At 51.5% G+C, this 21,340-nt stretch overlaps 2 protein-coding genes across 14 annotated transcripts in view; one reads left to right on the top strand and one right to left on the bottom strand.

Annotated features, from left to right (window-relative positions):
- The first annotated feature begins 5,904 nt into the window (after positions 1–5,904).
- On the top strand, positions 5,905–15,626 carry TP53INP2 (tumor protein p53 inducible nuclear protein 2). 4 transcript variants are annotated; one of them, XR_002733324.1, is made up of 6 exons: positions 5,905–6,127; positions 6,974–7,090; positions 10,841–11,014; positions 11,373–11,661; positions 12,245–12,600; positions 15,256–15,626. XR_002733324.1 is itself a non-coding variant. In XM_023220479.1 (5 exons), exons 3-5 carry the CDS (start codon positions 10,891–10,893, stop codon positions 12,492–12,494), a joined length of 663 nt encoding a protein of 220 aa, XP_023076247.1. In that variant the 5' UTR covers positions 5,905–6,127; positions 6,974–7,090; positions 10,841–10,890; the 3' UTR covers positions 12,495–15,626. The 4 variants fall into 4 exon arrangements, 3 of the variants coding, with proteins under 3 accessions (XP_023076247.1, XP_023076249.1, XP_023076248.1); XM_023220479.1 differs by having other exon boundaries at positions 12,245–15,626; XM_023220481.1 differs by having other exon boundaries at positions 5,921–6,127; positions 11,493–11,661; positions 12,245–15,626.
- A 1,691-nt stretch (positions 15,627–17,317) lies between these two features.
- NCOA6 (nuclear receptor coactivator 6) overlaps positions 17,318–21,340 on the bottom strand; it is a 119,208-nt gene continuing 115,185 nt past the window's right edge. For 8 of the 10 annotated variants that reach the window (XM_023220486.2, XM_023220485.2, XM_023220491.2 and 5 more), the window contains one exon: positions 17,318–17,884. In XM_023220486.2, coding sequence (XP_023076254.1) covers positions 17,841–17,884 — 44 coding nt within the window. In that variant the 3' untranslated portion in view covers positions 17,318–17,840. The remainder of the gene's footprint in view (positions 17,885–21,340) is intronic. The other 2 variants (XM_023220492.2, XM_023220487.2) reach the window with 1 other exon arrangement.

Below are 21,340 nucleotides of genomic sequence, written 5' to 3' on the forward strand. Positions count from 1 at the left end.
GGGAAGTGGTCTGAGCTTCGGGAAGTTTATTTGCTCCTAGCAGAGTGGTTGACTCAGCAGGAGGGAACCCCCTTCTCTTCTGCACCCTCTCCTCCCTAGCCTCAAAGCCTGCTAAGGACCCAGTTCCCAAGCAGAGACCCAGGAGGGAGTTGCAGAATCTGGCCCTGTCTGGGCAAGACAGACAGGATGCAACTCCAGATGCCAGTTCCTTTCCTTTTGCTCCTGGATGGCCCCAAAGCTATCCCTTCTAACCACGATGGTCAAGGAGGGATAGAACAATTTCTCTTTTAAATGTTACACGTGGGGTTGGGCACAGTGGCTCACACCTCTAATCCCAGTACTTCAGGAGGCCGAGGTAGGAGGACTGCTTGAGCCCAGGAGTTTGAGACCAGCCTGGGCAACATAGGAAGACCCCCGTCTCTAAAAAAGATTAGTAAAATAAAGTTCTAAACGTGGGAAATCATGCTGGGCACTCAACTACAGCAGCTCACCTGGGTACTTGTCCACACTCACAAACATACCCCTGGGACCCCAAAGTCACTGTCCCACCCTCACACCATGGCAGATGGACTCAGACTAAGGCAGGCTTTTGGCTTTCTGCCAGCTGCCTCTTCTCTCTGAAATGAATCCTGTCCTGATCATCACCTCCCTGCTGACAGGGCCATTAAGCACAGTTCACACAAACAAGCCACGATGCCTTGAAGTTGAGCCTGGGAGGTATGTTAAGGGAGCATGGAGCCAGCCATTCTGCTGATGGGGAAACTGAGACAAAGAAAAAGGAAGTGACAGGCCGGGCGCGGTGGCTCAAGCCTGTAATCCCAGCACTTTGGTAGGCCGAGACGGGCGGATCACGAGGTCAGGAGATCGAGACCATCCTGGCTAACACGGTGAAACCCTGTCTCTACTAAAAAATACAAAAAAAACTAGCCGGACGAGGTGGCGGGCGCCTGTAGTCCCAGCTACTCGGGAGGCTGAGGCAGGAGAATGGTGTAAACCCGGGAGGCGGAGCTTGCAGTGAGCTGAGATCCAGCCACTGCACTCCAGCCTGGGCGACAGAGCGAGACTCCGTCTCAAAAAAAAAAAAAGAAAAAGGAAGTGACTTGCCCAGGCTCAGGCAGTGAGCCCAGGACAGACCAAGACTGAAATCTTACCGTCAGGCCAGGGTTTATATACACACCCCACCTGCCGCACACTTTGAGTTACTCTCAAATGTAGACAACTGTGGATTGAACAACAAAGGTTTTTTGTGTTTTTTGTGGTTTTTTTTTGTTTGTTTTTTTGAGCCAGAGTCTTGCTCTGTTGCCCAGGCTGGAGTGCAGTGGTACGATCTCGGCTCACTGCAACCTCTGCCTCCTGGGTTCAAGTGATTCTTCTGCTTCAGCCTCCTGAGTAGCTGGGCTTAAAAGTACCCGCTACCACGCCTGGCTAATTTTTGTATTTTTAGTAGAGACAGAGTTTCACCATGTTGGCCAAGCTGGTCTGGAACTCCTGAACTCAAGTTATATGCCTGCCTTAGCCTCCCAAAGTGCTGGGAATTACAGGTGTGAGCCACCTGGGTCACAACAAAGCTTTTTGAATAGAAGTTCTTGGAATATGGCCTCTTGTTAATGTGTAGGCCCATCTGTTGGGGTAATTTGGGGATTATGCCTGCTCTAGCTGGCTTTACCAATGAAATGTTTTCCCCTCTCTGTCTTAGTTTTTTCACCGGTAAGATAGGAAGAGTTTATTATCTATGTCAGAGGGATTCCTCTCAACCTCGCTCTCTATCTCAGGGCAGGGGGCAGGGGAGGGTGGGGAAGGAGGGGAGTGGTGAGCCGGTTCTCCAGCCAAGCGCACAGACTGGCTCATACCCGCAAGTACACACAAGGTCCTTTAAGCGACACACACAGGCTGACACATCACTTAAGGGAGCAAGGAGGGGGGCAGGCAATGGGAGTGGCAAGCAGTGGGGAGCCCCCAGGTGAGGGCAAGCCCAAGGAATAGAAGGGCGGCCTCATTTTTTTTTTCTTTTTTTTTTTCGAGATGGGGTCTTGCTCTGTCGCCCAGGTTGGAGTGCAGTGGTGGTCTCGGCTCACTGAAACCTCTGCTGCCCAAGTTCAAGCAATTCTCCTGCCTCAGCCTCCTGCGTAGCTGGGACCACAAGCTCATGCCACCACGCCTGGCTAGTTTTTTGGTATTTTTTAGTAGAGACAGGGTTTCACCATGTTGGCCAGGCTGGTCTCGAACTCCTGACCTCAGGTGATCTGCTTGCCTCAGCCTCCCAAAGTGCTGGGATTGCAGGCATGAGCCACTGCGCCTTGCCTGAAGCGTGGCCTCTTGACCTCCAGTCCTGGAGCCCATGAAATTGGGCAGGTACTCACACCTGGGCATGGGTTAGATGGGCGTGGGTCCCTATTAACTCTGAGCATGAGCTCATGTGCACGTGTGTGTATGTTTATATATGGGTGCCTTCATTGTATGCACAGATACCCCTGATTATCCATATATGTGCATAGGAGTGGCACCCTCTGTCTGCTTGGAAATGAGACTCCAGAGTTACCCCAGCATGATGCTCACTGCCTCATTTTTTTTTTTTTTTTTTGAGACAATGTCTCCCTATGTTGCCTAGGCTAACGGGCAGTGGCATGATCACACCTCACTGCAGCCTCAACCACCCAGGCTCAATTGATCCTCCCACCTCAGCCTCCTGAGTAGCTGGGTCTACAGGTGCAGGCCACCACACCTAGCTAATTCTTGTATTTTTAATAGAGACAAGGTTTTGCCATGTTGACCAGGCTGGTATCGAACTCCTGGGCTCAAGTGATCCTCCTGCCTCGGCCAAAGTGCTATGATTACTGGCCTGCACCGCCACACCCAGCTCTGCTGCCTCTTTTTACAGCCCACTGGCCCAGACCAGGGTCTCAGAATACTGAGCCCATTTTCTGGGGCCAGGGTCAGTAAATGGCTTTGCTGCTGTGTGATTCTAAGCAAGTATCTTGACCTGTGTGTGCCTCAGTGGACCTCAGTTTCCTCACCTATAAAATGAGGGGTTTGGATGAGTTGAGGTCTGAGGTATCCACCAGCCCAGATAATAAACCTTTGTAGTGGACAGGAAGAATGGGTCCCAGGGGTTTCAGGAGGTGACTTCCATGGGTACCTCTGACTCTACAGAGAAATGGAAGACTGAGATCTGACTTAGCAGCCTAGAAATGGGGTTCAGCTAATGCTGGGAACAGAGTCCGGTCACTTAGGGTACCAGAGTGTAGCCAAGAGCCCCCTTTTCTGGGCTTGGGGAACCAGAACCATGTGCTCAACAGACCACTGACTGTACACAGGGTAGAGAGTGCAGGTGTATATTCCTGAACCAGCCACCTTTCTTAAGCTTCAAGCTATAACTACTGAGCCTTTGATGAAAGTCTACTCTATGCCAGACCCCCACAAGCTGGGTGTGGGCAATACATGGACAAAGAACCCGCCCTTGGGATGCCAACCATTCACTTGAGAAGACATACACACATACAACGAGTGATCATCATTTACTGTTTACTGAACAAATAAATGACTGTCCATCAAGGTAGCCATCAACTCGTGGGAAGGGACAAGGAAGGCTACCTGGAGGAAAAAAGGGTAAGTAGAACCTCTCTCTCTCTCTCTTTTTTTTTTTTTTTTTTTTTTTTTTAAGAGACAGGGTCTGGCTCTGTCATCCAAGCTGGAATGCAGTGGCTTGATTATAGTTCACTGTACCTAAACCCAAGTGATCTTCTTATTTCAGCCTCCTGAGTAGCTGGGACTACAGGTGCATGGCATCTGGCTAATTTTTTCATTTTTTGCAGATAACGGATCTCGCTGTGTTGGCCAGGCTGGTCTCAAACTCCTGGCCCTGAGCAATCCTCCTGTCTTGGCCTCCCAAAGTGCTCGGATTATGGGTGTGAGCCACCACACCTGGCCAAGTAGAATCTTGGAGACAGGAAAGATCTGGATTTCAGAAAGTTCTGAAGAAGGCATTCCAGGCAGGGGAAACAGCTTGAGCAAAAGGGTGGAGGTGGGAGAGTGCCGTAGAGTCAACGAGGAGTTTGGCTTTAGCACAAGATGCATGCAGGAGAAGGGGAGGTGAAGCTGGACAGAACTGGGGCTGGAGCATGGGGGGCATGAGTACTGTGTTAGGAGTGTGGGGCTTTAGGAGCCACATCAGGTTTTAGAACAAACAAGTGGCTTGACAGGAGAGATGTGTTAGGGATTATTTAGTTAAAGTCAGCAAGTAAGTCTGAGAGGGTATGAAGTTAGCAGGAAGTGGCTGTGACGGGCAGAGGCTCAGAGTTGCATGGAATGAGGACACTTTGGGTATAACACTCCAAGGGCCACAAGGCGACTCCCCTCTCCACCCCTCAGCCTCGGGTTATTTTTTTCTGGCTTCTTCCTCTGTCCCTAGGGTTAAGGAGTCCCTGGGGGGTTTCAGATGAGGCTGCGACAGAGTTCTATCACTAGTGCATTAACCTCTGGCCTAGGTCACCTCTGGCCTCCTTTTGGGCTAGATGGGCAGTTCTCAGACCCTCCCCTACCAGCCCTGCTCTGCTGACCTAAAACCTCTGGCCCTGGAGATTCTGATATGTGTATTTGTGGTCTCTTCTCAGGCATCTCCCAGGCCACTGGGAGAGCTGAGGCCTAGAACGTGGGGTGGGCGGAATCCTGAGGGCAGAGAGTTTGGAAGAATCTTACAATGGCCACTCTAGAGGGAAGCCTGGATATGTTGTTGGACAAACTGAGACCCAGAGAGGTAACATGACCTGAGGTCACACAGCAAGTCTAGGGCACCGTCAGGACCGAAAGCCAGGACTCTGGGGAGCCCGAAGCGCCCTGAGGTTTAGACCATCTGGTGCATGTAGAGAATGGAGAGGGTCAGGGCTGGGAGCTATAGGTTCAAATCCTGGCTCTGCCATTGACTATACTTTTGAGACCTAGGAAAGTCACTTGAGCTCTCTGAGTCTGTTTCCTCAACTGTAAAACGGGGAAAATATCCACCTTTTGGGGTTGTTGTGAAGATAAAAACACACATAAAGCACCATAGCACAGGTCGTGGCACACAGTAAATGTTCAATACATATCAGCTAGTGGTATGGTGGTGCGATAGTAGGTGCCTAATAAATGCTGAATGCATTGTGGAATATGAGTTCACACGCTAACAGTGAGATTGTGAGACTCAGCTTCCCCACGTGTAAATCAGGACTCCTAATCAGCCCCTGTCCTGCGACTTCTGTACAGCCCCGGTAGCAACGTGGATTAAATAAGGTGTGAAAACGTTCAAGTGCAGAGCCCTCCCAGGTCAATGTTTACTCAGCACAGGCCAATTCCTCTCAAGTCCTACTGTGCGAAATTTCCCGTCAGCTTCACTAACTTCTTCACATTCCCAGATGCTCCCCCGGAACCGGGGGTGGGGGATGTCCCTCTTCTCTCCAGCCTGCCGAGCTGAGGAAAAACCGGGGTGGGAAAGCGGAAAGTGTGTAGGGCTGAGGAGGTGAGCCCGATGAGGGAGGGAGAGCAGGGAGAAGGGCAGTGGGGAGAATGGAGGTGCACAGACGTGGTGTGGATCCAGAACGGGGTCCGCATCGCGGGACTTGGACATAGGATGCAGTGAAAGGATTTGGGGAGCAGTGGGAGAGGTGAGGGTGCTTCGATCCGGGAAGAGTCAGGAAAATGAGGAGCCGGTAGGAGGGAGTGGAGATCCTCCTCGCGGAGAGCTCCCCGCAGCTGCCTCCCCGAACACTCACCCTCCCGGTTCCGAGAACGTTTCCCGGCCCGAGCGCCCGGCCTGCAAACCGGGAGGGGAGGGGCGGGGCGGGGCGGGGCGGGGGGGGGGATCCGCAGCCCGGGATTGGCCGCCGCCCCGCCAGCCGGTGACGCGAGGCGGGCGGGCCTCTTTGTGACATCACAATCAGCTGTTTGAACGTTCCAATTTGTGCCGTGAGCCCCGCCGCAGCGGCCGCACAGACTCAAAGCCCGGCGGGCGAGCTCAGCAGCCCGGAGCGACCGCGGCCCCGCCGCCTCCCCCGCGAGCCCCCGCGATGCGGCCTGGCCTGTGAGCGGCCGGCGACGCTGGGACGCCCCGCCGCACAACTACCTCAACGCCGTGCCGCCCCCCTCCCGCCCCCAGGTGAGTCCCGACCCGGGTGGGCCTAGGGGGCTCCCCCGCCACGGACACGCCCTGAGCCCCCCGCACCCGGGCCTTTGTCTCTCTCCTCCGGCGGCCGCCGGGGCCGCGTTCCCGGCTCCCAATTGGTTGCCGCATGCCCGGTAGACCATGACGTCGTTCTATTTGCATATGACATTGAAACGTCACCAAGGCCGGCACCGCCCCCACAGGCTCGGGTCGCTTGTCCTCCCGTGACCCGGTAGCCGCTGTGTCGGGGCTGGGCCCTGGGTGAGACGCTGCAATCCAAAGGGGGCTGCAGGGGGTCGGCGATTTCCTAGGGCTAATCCAGGGGCTGGGGTCAGGCCTCTGATCCCCTACTTTCTCTTTGCAACCTGAGAAGGAGTCAGACGGCGCTGCTGGGCCTAGGTCGAGGGAGTCGTCAGGAGTTCGGGGCTACCTGGGACTCCAGGTGGTTGGGACAGCACCAGATGGTGGTGGGATCCCCTCCCTCCGGCTCCAGACTCCGCCCCCAGGGACTAACAGAATAACATCCTCCTAATCCCTGATTTGTGTGCAGCGCCTTAGCTGATGTCACTCCCAGACCCAAAATGAGGGGTCTTAGACCCCAGTTCATGGAAGGGGCAACAGGCTCAGAGAGGAGAATTAGCTCACTCGAGGTCACACAACCAATTAGAGTCATGCTCACTGAGTGACAGATGCATTATTAGCCAGGGGCATGGACATAATAGAGGCTCAATACAAGTGGTAAGATACACATCTTCCTTCCGCTGGGGACCTGATCTTGGGCTCAGCCTCATCATGGTTTGATAGGCTCCTAGGTCTCCTTACTCCTGGACCTTTTTCCAGGGAATCTCTGGAGATTGGTTCACGTTTTGTGGTCCTGACCCCTTCTGTCCTCACTGTACCTTGGAGTCCTAGAGTCCAATAAAATCGCTGCCTCCCAGCTGTTTGGATCACAGAGAGGTGAGTCATTGGCTGCCTCGGGGTGTCTCCAGGGCTGATGTTGGGGTTGGGGGGGGGGGGTGAAGGTTCCCTCTATTGGCCCTTTACCTCCCCAACTTCCTAGGTTGTCAGCTAGGAAGGGCCTGACCTGGCCTAGTGCAGACAATTCCAAGTGTTTTGCTGCTCCCTCCTCACCTCTGCCCACAGAGAGTATAGGAAAAGGGATAGGATAAGGAGAGTTTCTGACTTAAGTGGATGGGCCTAGAGGCTGAACCAGGAACTCCTTTCCTGCTGGGAGTTTGCTCAAGGATGGGCTGGGGGTAGGGATGGCTTAGGGCACAAATGCTATTCTGGGCAGAGCTGCTGTAGTTATTAAAGGGAATGGTTCTCCCTGGAGCAGAACTGGGAATGTGAGAACCAGGAAGCTGGCAGGGCTGGGAAAGGAAATCTGGGAGGCTTCCCAAGTGGTCAGGAGAGGGGGCAGGCACTGGCTGGCTGGTGCTGCTGTCACTCCTGGCTGTCATTGACTTGCTGTGTGACCTCAGACAGGGAGCTTCTCCCCTGAGCCTCCCTCCCCTAAATCTATCTGAAATTTGAGGAGGCACAGTGCAGGCTCTGGTACACAGTGGGTCTTCAGGAAGTGCATGCTAAATCTTGGTGCCAGTAACCCCAGACCCTTTTGTAGCTAGGCGAGGGGTGGTGTGGCTAGGTCAAGGTCTTTTTCACCTCCCTGTACCCCTGCATCATTGTATTCTTGGGGATTGTTTGCTGAGTCTTTCCTGACATCCTCCTAATCTGGACTGGATGCACAGTAACGTGGGACTAGGACTGCCCTGCCACTGTCTAGCCATGTATTTTTGGATAGATTATGTCTTCTTTCTGATCATCACATTGTAAAATGGGCTGGGTGAATATGATGGTCCCTGAAACAGCTCTTAACTTCTCTTTCATATTCCATGAAGTAGTAGGTTCTTGGAAGGAGGATGTGCCTCATTAAGGCCTTGATATTCCCTTCTTTCAAGAGGGGCCAAACTTTCTGGGCTTTTGGTAATGGAGTCACCAGCTCCCTGTGGCTACAGATGGGTTGGGATACGTGAATTGTGCTGGGCGGACACTAGTTGGGGGTGGTACCACCTTCTTAACCCCTGTAGATCTCCCACCCCCATCCCACCAGGGAAGCCAGCATCTTGAGCCTACTGTGAGTCTGCAAATGTGGAAACAGTCTCAGGGTATGGAAGTGAGGTGATTCTGCAGCAAGTGTGAAAACGTTTCCAGGGAATGGGGGAGGTAGCAATAAGCATGGCGATACTGCAGGTGGATTAGCAGAAAGAGGAGAAATGCCTCCAGGGAAGTCTGGACCTGCCCCCAGGAAGTTCTACAGGAAGTGTGGAAACACCCTTAGAGAATGGTGACAAGTGGCTCAGCAGCAAAACCATTGAGCATCTTTAGGGAACAGGTGTGGAGAGGCAGTCAGGCTTCAGGTCCTGGGGGAGTATGGCCAGCAGCCCCCAGCCAAGCTCTAGTCCTGAGGCAGGCTGGCATGCGGAGGGGGTAGATCTAGAGCTACCACCTTGGTGTTTCCATTTCTGGAGTAGGGGGCCTCCCTCTTCATCTTCACCCAGGGAAGGATTGGTTAAGGGCTTGCCTGGGTCTGGGTCCAACCCTCAGTGCTCATCCCTAAGGGCCCCTGGAAACTGACAGCTCCCTTCCTCCATCATCACCTCCCACTGACCTGCTGTCTCCCTGAGCCCAGGCAACCTGATCTTCCTCCTAGCCTGGGATGCTGCCCTTGAACAGGAGCCCAGGAAAAGGGGGTCAGAGGGGGGAGGGCATGCCATCTTTACACCTCATATGACAGACACAACCGAGCCATGCCAAATCACATGGTAAGATGGTAGCAGTTCTATGGGATTTCTGCTGGCCAGTGCATTTCAAACCACACAGGCTCCAGGAGTGGTTCTTTTTTTTTTTTTTTTTGAGACGGAGTCTCGCTCTGTCACCCAGGCTGGAGTGCAGTGGCCAGATCTCAGCTCAGATCTCAGATGGGGTTTCACCGGGTTAGCCAGGATGGTCTCGATCTCCTGACCTCGTGATCCACCCGTCTCGGCCTCCCAAAGTGCTGGGATTACAGGCTTGAGCCACTGCGCCCGGCCCCAGGAGTGGTTCTTAATCTCTAGGGTCAAAGATTGCTGTTGAGGAAATCATGATGAAAACCAAGGTCCTTTTTCCCAGAAAAATACACATGGACCATGACCCCTGTCCACCAAGTTGAAAATATCAAATTCAGACAGACACCCAGAAAAGGCAATAGAATATGGTGATTCTGGGTGCTATCTCTGGAATCTGATTGTGTGGATTCAAATCCCACCTTTGTCTCTTACTAGCTGTGAGACTTTGGGAAAGTTAACTTCTCTGTGCCTCAATTTCTTCAACTGTAAAGTAAGGATAGTAATTATCTACTTCCCGTAGTTGTTGTGAGAATTACATGAGGTAATGTAGGTAAAGCTGCTTAGTATAGTGCCAGGAAGATAAATGTTAGCTATTATTATTATTATTATTATTAAGACTGAGTTTCACTCTGTCACCCAGGCTGGAGTGCAGTGGTGCCTTGCAGGTTCCAGTGATTCTCCTGCCTCAACCTAGGATTACAGGCACCTGCCACCACGCCCAGCTAATTTTTGTATTATTAGTAGAGACGGAGTTTCACCATGTTGGCCAGACTGGTCTCAAACTCCTGACCTCAAGTAATTCACCCATTTCTGCCTCCCAAAGTGCTGGGATTACAGGCGTGAGCCACCGCGCCCGGCCTAGCTATATTGTGATGATAACAAGCAGACAGTATGGGCAATTTCCTCCCTGCCTTGAGAACTCCTATTTACTCCTCAGAGTCCAGCTTGGATGTCCAATTCTCTGGAGACCTTCCCTGGCAGAGCTGTGTCATATGTCACTCTTTCTATGTTCCTAAAGCACCCTGTAATAATAACTATTAGTTTGTTGAGTGCTTACCGTATGCCCAGACATAGTTCTAAGCACTTTATAAGTGTTTAGCTCATTTAGTTCTTCCCCCCACCGCCTTTTTTTCTTTCAATAACTTTGATATAGCTCATTTAATTCTTATTAGAGCCTGGAGGAGGATACCATTATTAGCTTATTTAATTCTTTTTTTTTTTTTTTTTTTTTTTTGAGACGGATTCTCGCTCTGTCGCCCAGGCTGGAGTGCAGTGGCCGGATCTCAGCTCACTGCAAGCTCCGCCTCCCGGGTTTACACCATTCTCCTGCCTCAGCCTCCCGAGTAGCTGGGACTACAGGCGCCCGCCACCTCGCCCGGCTAGTTTTTTGTATTTTTTTGGTAGAGACAGGGTTTCACCGTGTTAGCCAGGATGGTCTCGATCTCCTGACCTCGTGATCCGCCCATCTCGGCCTCCCAAAGTGCTGAGATTACAGGCTTGAGCCACCGCGCCCGGCCAGCTTATTTAATTCTTATAAGGGCCCGGAAGAAGGTACTATTATCATTGTTTTTTGACAGATGAGAAAACTAAGGCACAGATAAGTTAAATAACTTCCTAAAAATCATACAGAAGATTAAAAAACAAACAAACCAACCTGGATTTGAATACAGAAAGCACATATCCTCAAAGTGTCCGCACATATCTCTGTTGTGTGTACCCTTCTCCCTGCTCTGGAGGTGATATCTTCTGTCCTCTGCCCCAAGCCAGGAGTGGGGTTAACCTCAATCAGTGGTGACTCTCAACGTCCTTCCATGATTCCCAGGTTTTTGCACTGCCTTAGGGCGCCCCCGTGAGGCCGCTTCGCCCCCCACCATGTTCCAGCGCCTCACCAGCCTCTTCTTCAGCACCCCCTCGCCCCCTGAAGACCCCGACTGCCCCCGCGCCTTCGTGTCGGAGGAGGATGAAGTGGACGGCTGGCTCATCATTGACCTGCCGGGTGAGGTCTGGGTCTGCCTCCTGGGCCTGTGAAGTCATTCTAAGGGCAGATGGCCGAGCAGAGGGGAAGGGCGCTGCTGGGGGATTGGGGAGTCCCCCAAGCCTACTGGAGGTGAGGTCACGGGACCCCTTCCCATGAGAGCCGGGGCCCTCTCCTGGCGGCCCAGGAGAGGCCGCACCTCAGGTCCCTTAGGGCAGCAGGGCGAGACTCCTGGCCCGTGGGTGCCCCGGGGAGCTGCGGACGGGCTGCGGGTCTGACTAACGATGCCCTTTCTCTCCCCGCCCCCTTGTCCGGTGTGTGTGTGTGTCCCTCCTCGCTGCTCCCCTCCTCTGCACGGCTCCCAACCCGCGCCCCTTAGACAGCTACGCGGCTCCACCCAGCCCCGGGGCCGCCTCTGCCCCCGCGGGCCGCCCTCCGCCCGCGCCCTCCTTGATGGACGAGAGCTGGTTTGTTACCCCTCCCGCCTGTTTTACTGCAGAGGGGCCTGGACTCGGTCCCGCCCGCCTCCAGAGCAGCCCCCTGGAGGACCTCCTCATCGAGCACCCCAGCATGTCCGTTTACGTCACCGGCAGCACCATAGTGCTGGAGCCCCGGCCCCCTTCCCCGCTCCCGGACGCGGCCCTGCCAGACGGCGACCTCAGCGAAGGGTGAGCGAGCCGGGGGCGGAGCCTGGATGCCCAGGGAGACGGATCTTGGAGGCCAGGGTCCAGGCCAGGAGGCTGGGGTAGCGGGGCCAGGAGCCCGCCCCGCGCTCGAGGGGGTAGCGGCCTTGGGAGAGTTGCCTTTGAGACAAAGTAGGGGGCCCGTGAGCCGCAGGGCGAGGCTAGAAGCCGGCCTGAGGATGGAGGGGCTGGGCTGGGCTGTTGGGTGGGAGAGGCGTGGCTTAGTGGCCGGGGCGAGGCTTGGGAGGGAGGGCCCGGCTAAGAGGCCGGGGCGGGATTTGGAGGCTTGAGGAGCGTGGCTGCAGAGTCTAGGGAGTGGGCCTTAAAACAGAAAGGCAAGGGTGGAATGGGGAGTGGGGGGTCCAGTCTTCCCCGAGGTCCAGTTTACCTGTTATGGGCTAGAACCGAGGAGACACCTCCGGGTTGGTACCCACAAGAAGGGCGTCGGGCACCCCAATCTGAACGGACACAGAACTGCGCCAAAGCAAGGGTGGGAGATGGCAGCGCCCCCTAGCCCCCCCCCGACCCGGCTTACCCGGCTTGACCGAGCCTCGCTCTGTCCCCACAGGGAGTTGGCGCCCGCCCGCCGCGAGCCCCGGGCCGGGCGCCACGTCGCTCCTCTCCCAGCGCGGGCGGCGCTGCTGGAAAAGGCGGGCCAGGTGCGGCGGCTGCAGCGGGCCCGGCAGCGGGCGGAGCGCCACGCGCTGAGCGCCAAGGCGGTGCAGCGACAGAACCGAGCCCGCGAGAGCCGTCCGCGCCGGTCCAAGAACCAGGGCAGCTTCATCTACCAGCCGTGCCAGCGCCAGTTTAACTACTGAGCGTCCACCGGCCGCGCCGCGAACCCCCTGCTGACTCCTGATCCCTGTTGGGCACCTCCGACGCCTCGGGCTGGACACCGAAACCTCCCTTCTTAAAGCGTGTGAGGTTAGGTGATAGCCGACACCCTCAATATCCCCATCTCTGATCGTCTAATCTGCCTCTGAACCCCTTCAAGACCCCTTCACCCTCACTCCTGGCCCCCAAACCCAGCATCTAATCATCCATGCCCCCTACTCCTGACCCCTCCATCCTTTCTTCTCTGGTCCCCATCCCTGTCTTGCCCCTTCACCCTTGCCCTTCAGTCCTCTACCTCTGGCCCACCCCTATTTCTGAAAGCTTCTTCCAGTCCCTGATCTGGCTCATTCCTCACTTTCAACTCCCACCTTACATGAGTCACACTATCCCATGGTTGGCATTACACTTACTCCTGTTCCCTTATTCTTCATTCCCAGTAATTCCCTCCCAAATGGTGGGGACCCTGAGCCCAGCTCTGACCAGGTAGAGCCTTTGCAGCCTGGGCTGCTGTCATTGCCCTCTAGTAAGGGCTCAGGGTTTTGCTAATTTTAGTCTCCCCTTCCTTCTGCCTTGGGGACAGTACTCTGTGGAGCTACTTAGGCCTGGAAAAGTACAGTATGTAGAAGAGGACTGTGAGATGTGAGTTAGAGGGAGAAGACGGAGGGAATCTAGGGAACGAGGCAGCCTATTGGAGATGCGACAGGACAGACACGTTGAGAAGCTGCAGGGAGCAGGGCACCAAGGGAGTGTGCACTGTGCTTGCTCAGAGAGGCCAAACCCTGCTCCCAGGCTGAAGCCTGGAGTCTGCCCCCACTTCCCTTTTCTATAATCCACCCTTGTGCAGGCCCCGGAATCTGAAGGGCTTAGTACCTTGCCACTCTACCCCTGACATGTCACCCGAGTAGAAGCTGGGCAAGGCCCCCACCATCCTGGCCATCTTTTCACAAGCCCAAGGTGCTAGAACTAGCTTAGGGGACATGCAGGCCACAGGGCTTCTAGGCGGGGGAAGGGCACACACTCTGGGTCAGAGTGCAGAGCAGGATGCTGGAGGACACACCGTGGGGTGAAGTCATCCCAAGGCTGACAGCTCAGCTTTCCCCTTGCCTCTGGCCTTGTATTTCACACCCTGCTCAGTATGGCTAGCCAGCAATCCTGAGTAGGAGTCCAGGACCCCCACTGTCCCAATCTGCAAATTGTTCCTATCCAGGTTCAGGGCCTTCAGGGGCCTCTTTTCATTTTCTCCCACAGGCCTCTCTTTCTTTCTAGGTTGCTGGGGAGAGATGGGTGCCCTGTGGTCCCCCTCCCCTCCTCCTCCAGTAAGTACCTGGAGGAGGGAACCTGAATCCCTGGGGGAGACAGACGGGGCAGGGGCCACCGGCCTCCCCCTTCTTGTGGTGAGACTGAATTTTGGGCTCAGACACCAGCAACAGCCTCTTGGGATGCCCCGAGTTGCTTACCATTTCCTCTTGCTAGCCACCCTTTTCTAGTGTGTGCCACTCTTCCTTGGAACTTTTAAGACTTCTTGGTACATATGAACGTAAGTCCTCCCCTCACCCCAACTCTAGGTTTCCAGGCCTCACAGCCAAGCTGAGGCTTGGAGAAAACTGCATTCCCATGAGGGCAAAGGCAGCTGCCCTCCCTGACCCTATAGCCCCAGGCCTCATGGGGGGATATGTGGGGAAGGGATGGGGTATCCCCATGGATGCTGGGATGAGGACAGAGGAATACCTGATGGGGTCTCCTATTCCAGGGAATAAGCCAAATTAACACTAAAAACGGATCAAAGCTCCCACGCCAGTCCACTAGGGCCCCAGTAGTTGACAGCCTTGCTCCTCTCCCCAAGTTCTCCTTCAGTTACAACCTAGTTGCTTTTATTCTTCCAGCTACCACTTGGGCACTTCACAACCAGCCTAGGGTCTTCGGCACCTCCAAGAGCTGAAACTCCCTCCAATCCTTCTTGCCTACTCCTCACTGCCAGCTGGGACCTAGGCTCAGTCCTGTGTGGTGCCCATGATCCTTCTGGTGGGGGAAGAGTTTAAGTTACAGGGCATTTGGCTCAAATTTTAAAAGACCTTTTCTTTACCTGTCTTTCTGGAGGCTCCTGTAGTTCTAGAACCCAATCTCTCACCTGGCAGGTTGCAAGGCTATTTTTTTGTACCTTTCCTGTAGATTCTGTAGCATTTGAGTGTGGCAATATTTTAATTGTGTATAGATTTCTAAAAACCAACACTACTCAGTCTCCTGCTAGTCTGACTCCTGAAGCATCAGCCCTTGTCATACTGTATTGACTGTGTACGTGCCTTTCACCTTGAGCATGCTTCAGGATTTTTTTTTTTAAACCACAGAACTTGAATACGTGAGGGAACCAGAGTTCAAAGTCCTATGCAACCTTAGGAGGGGGTTAGAGACTCTGTTTTGATCGATGTTTTCAGAGGCCCTAGAGTTTGTACCAGTTTGTGAGTATTAATGTCAGTACTACCAGCACTTTGCCAAAACTGTGTCAGAGGGACCCCTGTTTCTAGAGTGAGTCCCAGTTACATCAAAGAGTGACTTCCAGTTATTCCCCAGTTAAGTCTGAGTGGTTCCTTCAAGCTGGGTGTCTTTCCAGCCTTTGCCAGTCTAGTCCCAGCAGGGCACCGTGTGTGTATGAATGCAGTTTGGTGCTGTTTTAGAGTATGTATGCCTGCTCCCTAGCCCCCTGCCTGGAACCCTCTGATCAACTTGCTCTGACCTACAATGTCTTAGGTGCAACAAGGACCCCATCAGAGCTCTTGGATACCCCCCAGATCCATGTGGCTTTACATGAGGGGACTGAATGCAGACACACCATAGCCCCCTTCTACTACTTTCCCTCTCGCCCTGCCACCTAGTTCCACATGGAACCAACAAGTTGAGTGCATCCCTGTTGGGTGTTTTGAGACTGGCTGAAATGAGGAGATTTTGACCATGTGACGTGTCAACAGACTCAAGGAAACAACCACCTCAACTGGGTCATGTGGCATGCCTGTGTATGTGTGTAACAGAATTCTGATTGTTAGACTGTAATGCTATTCCTCTATGGGAGAAAAAAATTAATTAATATAAAGAAAAACAAATAAAAATCTATTTAAAGCACATGACCGGTTCTGCCTGAGTTGAGCTTAAGTATGAGAAGCACTTTGTAATCTTAAGCACAGTAGTGGCACAGGATATTATGATAAAGCTGGCTTTGGTTCTGGTGTGTGTGTCATGGGAGAGGAAGAGGGGAGATAAGCTTACTGGGAACAGAGCCAGACAATGGGGTCTGACTCATAAATGACTACTTTTAGAAGATCCTTATAATGCAAGATGCATACATGAAGACAGCTGAAATAGAGATGAGAATAAGAGCATGACAGAATGACCAACTCATCCTTTTGGTTTCAGGCACTGGGTTAGAGCAAGGGCAAGGAGCCACTGGAGGGAAAGGATGAAGTCTAGTCCTAGGGGAGATGCAGCAGAAGGCTGAAACCCAGGCTGAGACAAGGCCAGGGCCCCCAGCATCAGAGTCTCCTGAAAGTTGGGGGTAGGGTGGGACAGAAGCAGCTGGCTTTGGAGACTACATGCATTTTTTTTTTTTTTTTTTGAGGCGGAGTCTTGCTCTGTCGCCTGGACTGGAGTGCAGTGGCTGGATCTCAGCTCACTGCAAGCTCCACCTCCCGGGTTTACGCCATTCTCCTGCCTCAGCCGCCCGAGTAGCTGAGACTACAGGCGCCCGCCACCTCGCCCAGCTAGTTTTTTTGTATTTTTAGTAGAGACGGGGTTTCACCGTGTTAGCCAGGATGGTCTCGATCTCCTGACCTCGTGATCCGCCCATCTCGGCCTCCCAAAGTGCTGGGATTACAGGCTTGAGCCACCGCGCCCGGCCTGACTACATGCATTTTGAAGCAGGGCAGCCAGAGTGAAATGTAGTGAACATCTCTGAAATATACAACACAAAATAACCCCTCTAATTTGGGAGCTGCTCCATCTAACCACAGAACTGGACTGAAGGTGGAAACCTGACCTAAACTGGACTAGATTCATTTTTTTTTTTTTTGAGATGGAGTTTCACTCATTGCCCAGGCTGGAGTGCAATGGTACAATCTTGGCTCACCGCAACCTCTGCCTATTGGGTTCTAGCAATTCTCCTGCCTCAGCCTCCCCAGTAGCTTGGGTTACAGGCATGCACCACCATGCCCAGCTAATTTTGTATTTTTAGTAGTGATGGGGTTTCTCCATGTTGGTCAGGCTGGTCTCGAACTCCCGACCTCAGGTGATCTGCCCGCCTAGGCCTTCCAAAGTGCTGGGATTACAGGTGTGAGCCACCGCACCTGGCCCTGGACTAGATTCTTGATGCTGGCACAATCTTACAGGCCAGTCTGGGCTTACCTCCTGCATGGAAGAGATGTAAGCACAATTGTTTTGGATCTATCCACCATGCATATGGAGAAGCAATATGTGACGTGGTGAAAAAGTGCTGTCTCAGCTGCTGACAGCTTCCTGTCCCTAGAAAATCCTGGGTGGTCATTGATCTTCTCTAAGTTGGTTTTGTTATTTGCATCAAAAGAAATTTGAGCAATATATATCAAAGTACCTGGCACAGTGCTGAACAGGGTTAGTTTCTTCAAAGCCAAGAATGAGGTGAGGGAGCAAGTATGTACATTTTCCTCAACTTGCCAGGCAGACATCTCAGGTGCAATGAGGACTAGATGGGAATTCCATTCACAAAGAAGGCTGTGTCTGCTTATTTAAGGTCCAAAGAAAGAGCTTATCACCCAAAAATCCCTTACCAATAACATAACTTTATGTTCTATGACAATGACATTTATTTAACACATTATTTCGCATTGTACAAATCCTTAGATTCTCTTTATTCACTGGTCCATTTCTACAACAAATACATCCAAAACACTATATAATAAAATTATTTACAACATTTCCAAATGAGAAGATTGCTTTTGCCCCCACTACTGCTATTCACACACAGTACTTCCACAGCACAATACATCATTAGGAGATCTAAAAATGCTCACCCTGTACTCTAGGCTGCTTAGGAAATGTGAAAACTAATAACATTTATAATGGCATTAGCTCCTTTCAATACAAGACAACATTTTAGAAACCCTGAACTTCAACTTGCAACACCAAAAGGGCTCAACAATCCTGCTTTCCCCATTGCACTTTATGAAACAGGTTGCAGGGACTAGGAAAAGGGCCACATTATTAAAATTACTAACTGTACAGAAATTGATTTAAAAAAGTCACAGCTCAAAATTGCTCTTTGTAAAAGTCACACACATTTACAAGTATCAAGTCGCCGTCCTGCTTCTTTACTTGGATTTTCTTCGCTTGGATTGCACCGCACTGGTTATGTCTGTGGGGGGAAAGAAAGGACGTGTTCAGTGGAGGTAACACTTTATAGCAGTACCCTTTAGGCAGTCCACAACAAGCAGGGCAGACTCAAGGAGAGCCCTACTTGACTCAGAATCTGTCTAAGAGGTGCTCTGAATGGAGCACAGGCTTTTGCTTGATGACCTATGTGGGAAGAGGGTGTGGTCCTGCATTGGGCAGAATTGGGGGAATGTGACAAAGACGGTGGGCGATGAAGCACACTGACTAGAGAAAGTGCAGGGTGGAGAGAGCCTTTGTAGCTGGGCAATTCACCCACTGTTTCCCTCACCAGGTCCCATCATACAACGAAGTATGAATAGATAGATTGACAATGCTTTTGGTGGAAATCAACGAATAATGCCATAAGCAAGTGAGTAAGTTGTGTTAGAGTGCAAAACAAAACCTGCCTTGGGATCCCTTTTGGAGCCAAGCTATTGTTTCACAGTAAGGAACCATTTTTGTCATGCTATAGTCAAGGTCTAAACAACATGACCATGGGCCCTGGTCAGTGAGTGTCCACTATGGCCCAGCCAGTTATATCAAGACTGTGGAAGGCTGGGCGTGGTGGCTCACATCTATAATGCCAGCACTTTGGGAGGCCGAGGCAGGTGGATTGCCTGAGGCCACGAGTTTGAGACTAGTTTGGCCCATCTCTACTAAAATACACAAAAATCAGCAGGGCGTGGTGATGTGCGCCTGTAATCCCAGCTACTCAGGAGGCTGAGGCAGGGGAATTGCTTGAACCAGGGAGGTGAAGGTTGCAGTAAGCTGAGATCCCACCACTGTACTCCAGCCTGGGTGACAGCGAGACTCCGTCTCAAAAAAAAAAAAAAAAAAAAAAAGACTGTGGATACATCAGTCATGAATGCAATTCAGAACAAGCAAGAGCCTGCTCTGAGTCCAAGTGAGCCTGAAGGTTTCATGGAAGAGGGGAACTAAGTGATTTACACACAGAATGACAGTGACATAAAGGAAAATGACTATGTTTTGATTCCTTTAGTTTCTCTTGTCTTAACTTAATCTTATGCCAGACTTAAACAGTGTTTCTTAAAAACATTTTAGGCCAGGCGCCGTGGCTCATGCCTGTAATACCAGCACTTTGGGAGGTCGAGGTGGGCGGATCACCTGACGTCGGGAGTTCGAGACCAGCCTGACCAACTTGGAGAAACCCCATCTCTACTAAAAATACAAAATTAGCCAGGCGTGGTTGCACATGCCTGTAATCCCAGCTACTAGGGAGGCTGAGGCAGGAGAATCGCTTGAACCTGGGAGGCAGAGTTTGCAGTGAGCTGAGATCACACCATTGCATTCCAGCCTGGGCAACAAGAGCAAAACTCTGTGTCAAAAAAAAAAAAAAAAAAAAAAAAGGGTTTGGCCAGGTGTGATGGCTCACACCTGTAATCCCATCACTTTGGGAGACTGAGGCAGGAGGCTCAGTTGAGCCCAGAAGTTTTGAGGCCAGCCTGGGCAAGATGGTGAGAACCCATCTCTACAAAAAGAAAAGAATTAGCTGGGCATGGTGGCACATGCCTGTAGTCCCAGCTACTTAGGGGACTGAGGTGGGAGGATCACTTGAACCCAGGAGTTCATGGCTGAAGGAGTTCAAGGCTGAAGTGAGCTATGTTCATGCCACTGTACTCCAGCCTGGGTGACACAGACCCTGTCTCTATTAAAAAAAAAAAAAAAATCTACACAAAGTTATGGCAGAGTACAGTGAATAGCTTGAAGCTCTCCAAATGTAAACACTTCTTTAGAATCTTATATTGATTTCAAAAGGTCACCTTCATATTCTGGTTTTAATATGAAAAGTGTTCTAAAATTACTTCTCATCAAGGAGAAGAAAAATGCTTCTAGTATATCAATACAAAAGATGAATCAGATTTACCCATTTCTGGTAAGTAGGCTGAATTTTCTGATACTGCATATTAGGTTGTATTCTAAGCAAATTTTACTTTGTCTTTTGTATCACAATATTTTGCGAACCCAGACTCTAATAAATATGTAGATTTTAAGGAAAAATTTTACTACTCTGTTAGCTAAGGTGACTGCTAAGAAGTGAGGCCTAGGCCAGGTGCGGAGGCTCACACCTGTAATCCCAGCACTTTGGGAGGCTGAGGCAGGCGGATCACCTGACGTCAGGAGATCCAGAGCAGCCTGACCAACGTGGAGAAGCCCCATCTCTACTAAATAATACAAAATTAGCCAGGTGTGGTGGCGCATGCCTGTAATCCCAGTTACTTGGGAGGCTAAGGCAGGAGAATTGCTTTAGCCTGGGAGGTGGAGGTTGTGGTGAGCCGAGATTGTGCCATTGCACTCCAGCTTGGGCAACAAGAGCAAAACTCCGTCTCACAAAAAAAAAATAATAATAATAATAAAAAGAAGTGAGGTCTAGATGAATTTCCAAGAGGTGCCCAGTAATTTCATTCAGGCCTCTGTTGGTGGAAATTTCAGTATGTTTATCTTCTCAAAGGTCATTGTTTTTTTGTGCCATGTGGTAGAATCAGTCTTTCTGATTTACTCATTAGTCTTTTACTAATCAGAAGACAGTTAATCTGCCGGGATGTTAATAATGGTGTTCTTTATTTTAATTCATGTAAATTAAGAGTCTCACAGAGCCCACACAACTCCCTAAAATCAACTCTTCAGGTCCAAATCTCAAGCTTTATTTTCACTGCAGCAAATCTGTCATGTGCAGTAAAAATAGGCAGGGTTTTTGTCTTGACAGTGTTCATCCTCAGAAAAACATTCATTAATTAGGTCAACTTTGGAAGCTTTTCCCTTGTTGTGATATGAAGGATCAAGTGGTATGTCTGAGAAACATATGTGGCTGGGAAAAGAAGTGGGTAGTGGAGTGTGGGTGAGAATCAACATCAGGCTCCCCCTCCTTCCTTGCTTGTTCCCATTTGTCACTGCTCCGAAGCACCCAATGAACTGGCAGGCTGCCTCTGAGCGTGAATCAATGAGTGGGGCCAGGAATAAACAAATGACTTGTGCTAGAAACTGCAAAAAAAACCCACAAACACACCATTAAAAACCCTCATCTTTTGGATACTATGGTTGGTGGGGAGAAGTGGTGAAGGATGTACTTTCATATTTCCATGAGGAAAAAAATAAATTTTAAACTGAGTTTATGCCGGGCGCGGTGGCTCAAGCCTGTAATCCCAGCACTTTGGGAGGCCGAGGCGGGCGGATCACGAGGTCAGGAGATCGAGACCATCTTGGCTAACATGGTGAAACCCCGTCTCTACTAAAAATACAAAAAATTAGCCGGGCGTGGTGGCGGGCGCCTGTAGTCCCAGCTACTAGGAGGCTGAGGCAGGAGAATGGCATAAACCCGGGAGGCGGAGCTTGCAGTGAGCCGAGATCAGGCCACTGCACTCCAGCCTGGGCGACACAGCCAGACTCCATCTCAAAAAAAAAAAAAAAAAAAAAAAAAACT

This window comes from Piliocolobus tephrosceles, chromosome 20 (assembly GCF_002776525.5).
Source record: "Piliocolobus tephrosceles isolate RC106 chromosome 20, ASM277652v3, whole genome shotgun sequence".
NCBI classification, from domain to species: Eukaryota; Metazoa; Chordata; class Mammalia; order Primates; family Cercopithecidae; genus Piliocolobus; species Piliocolobus tephrosceles.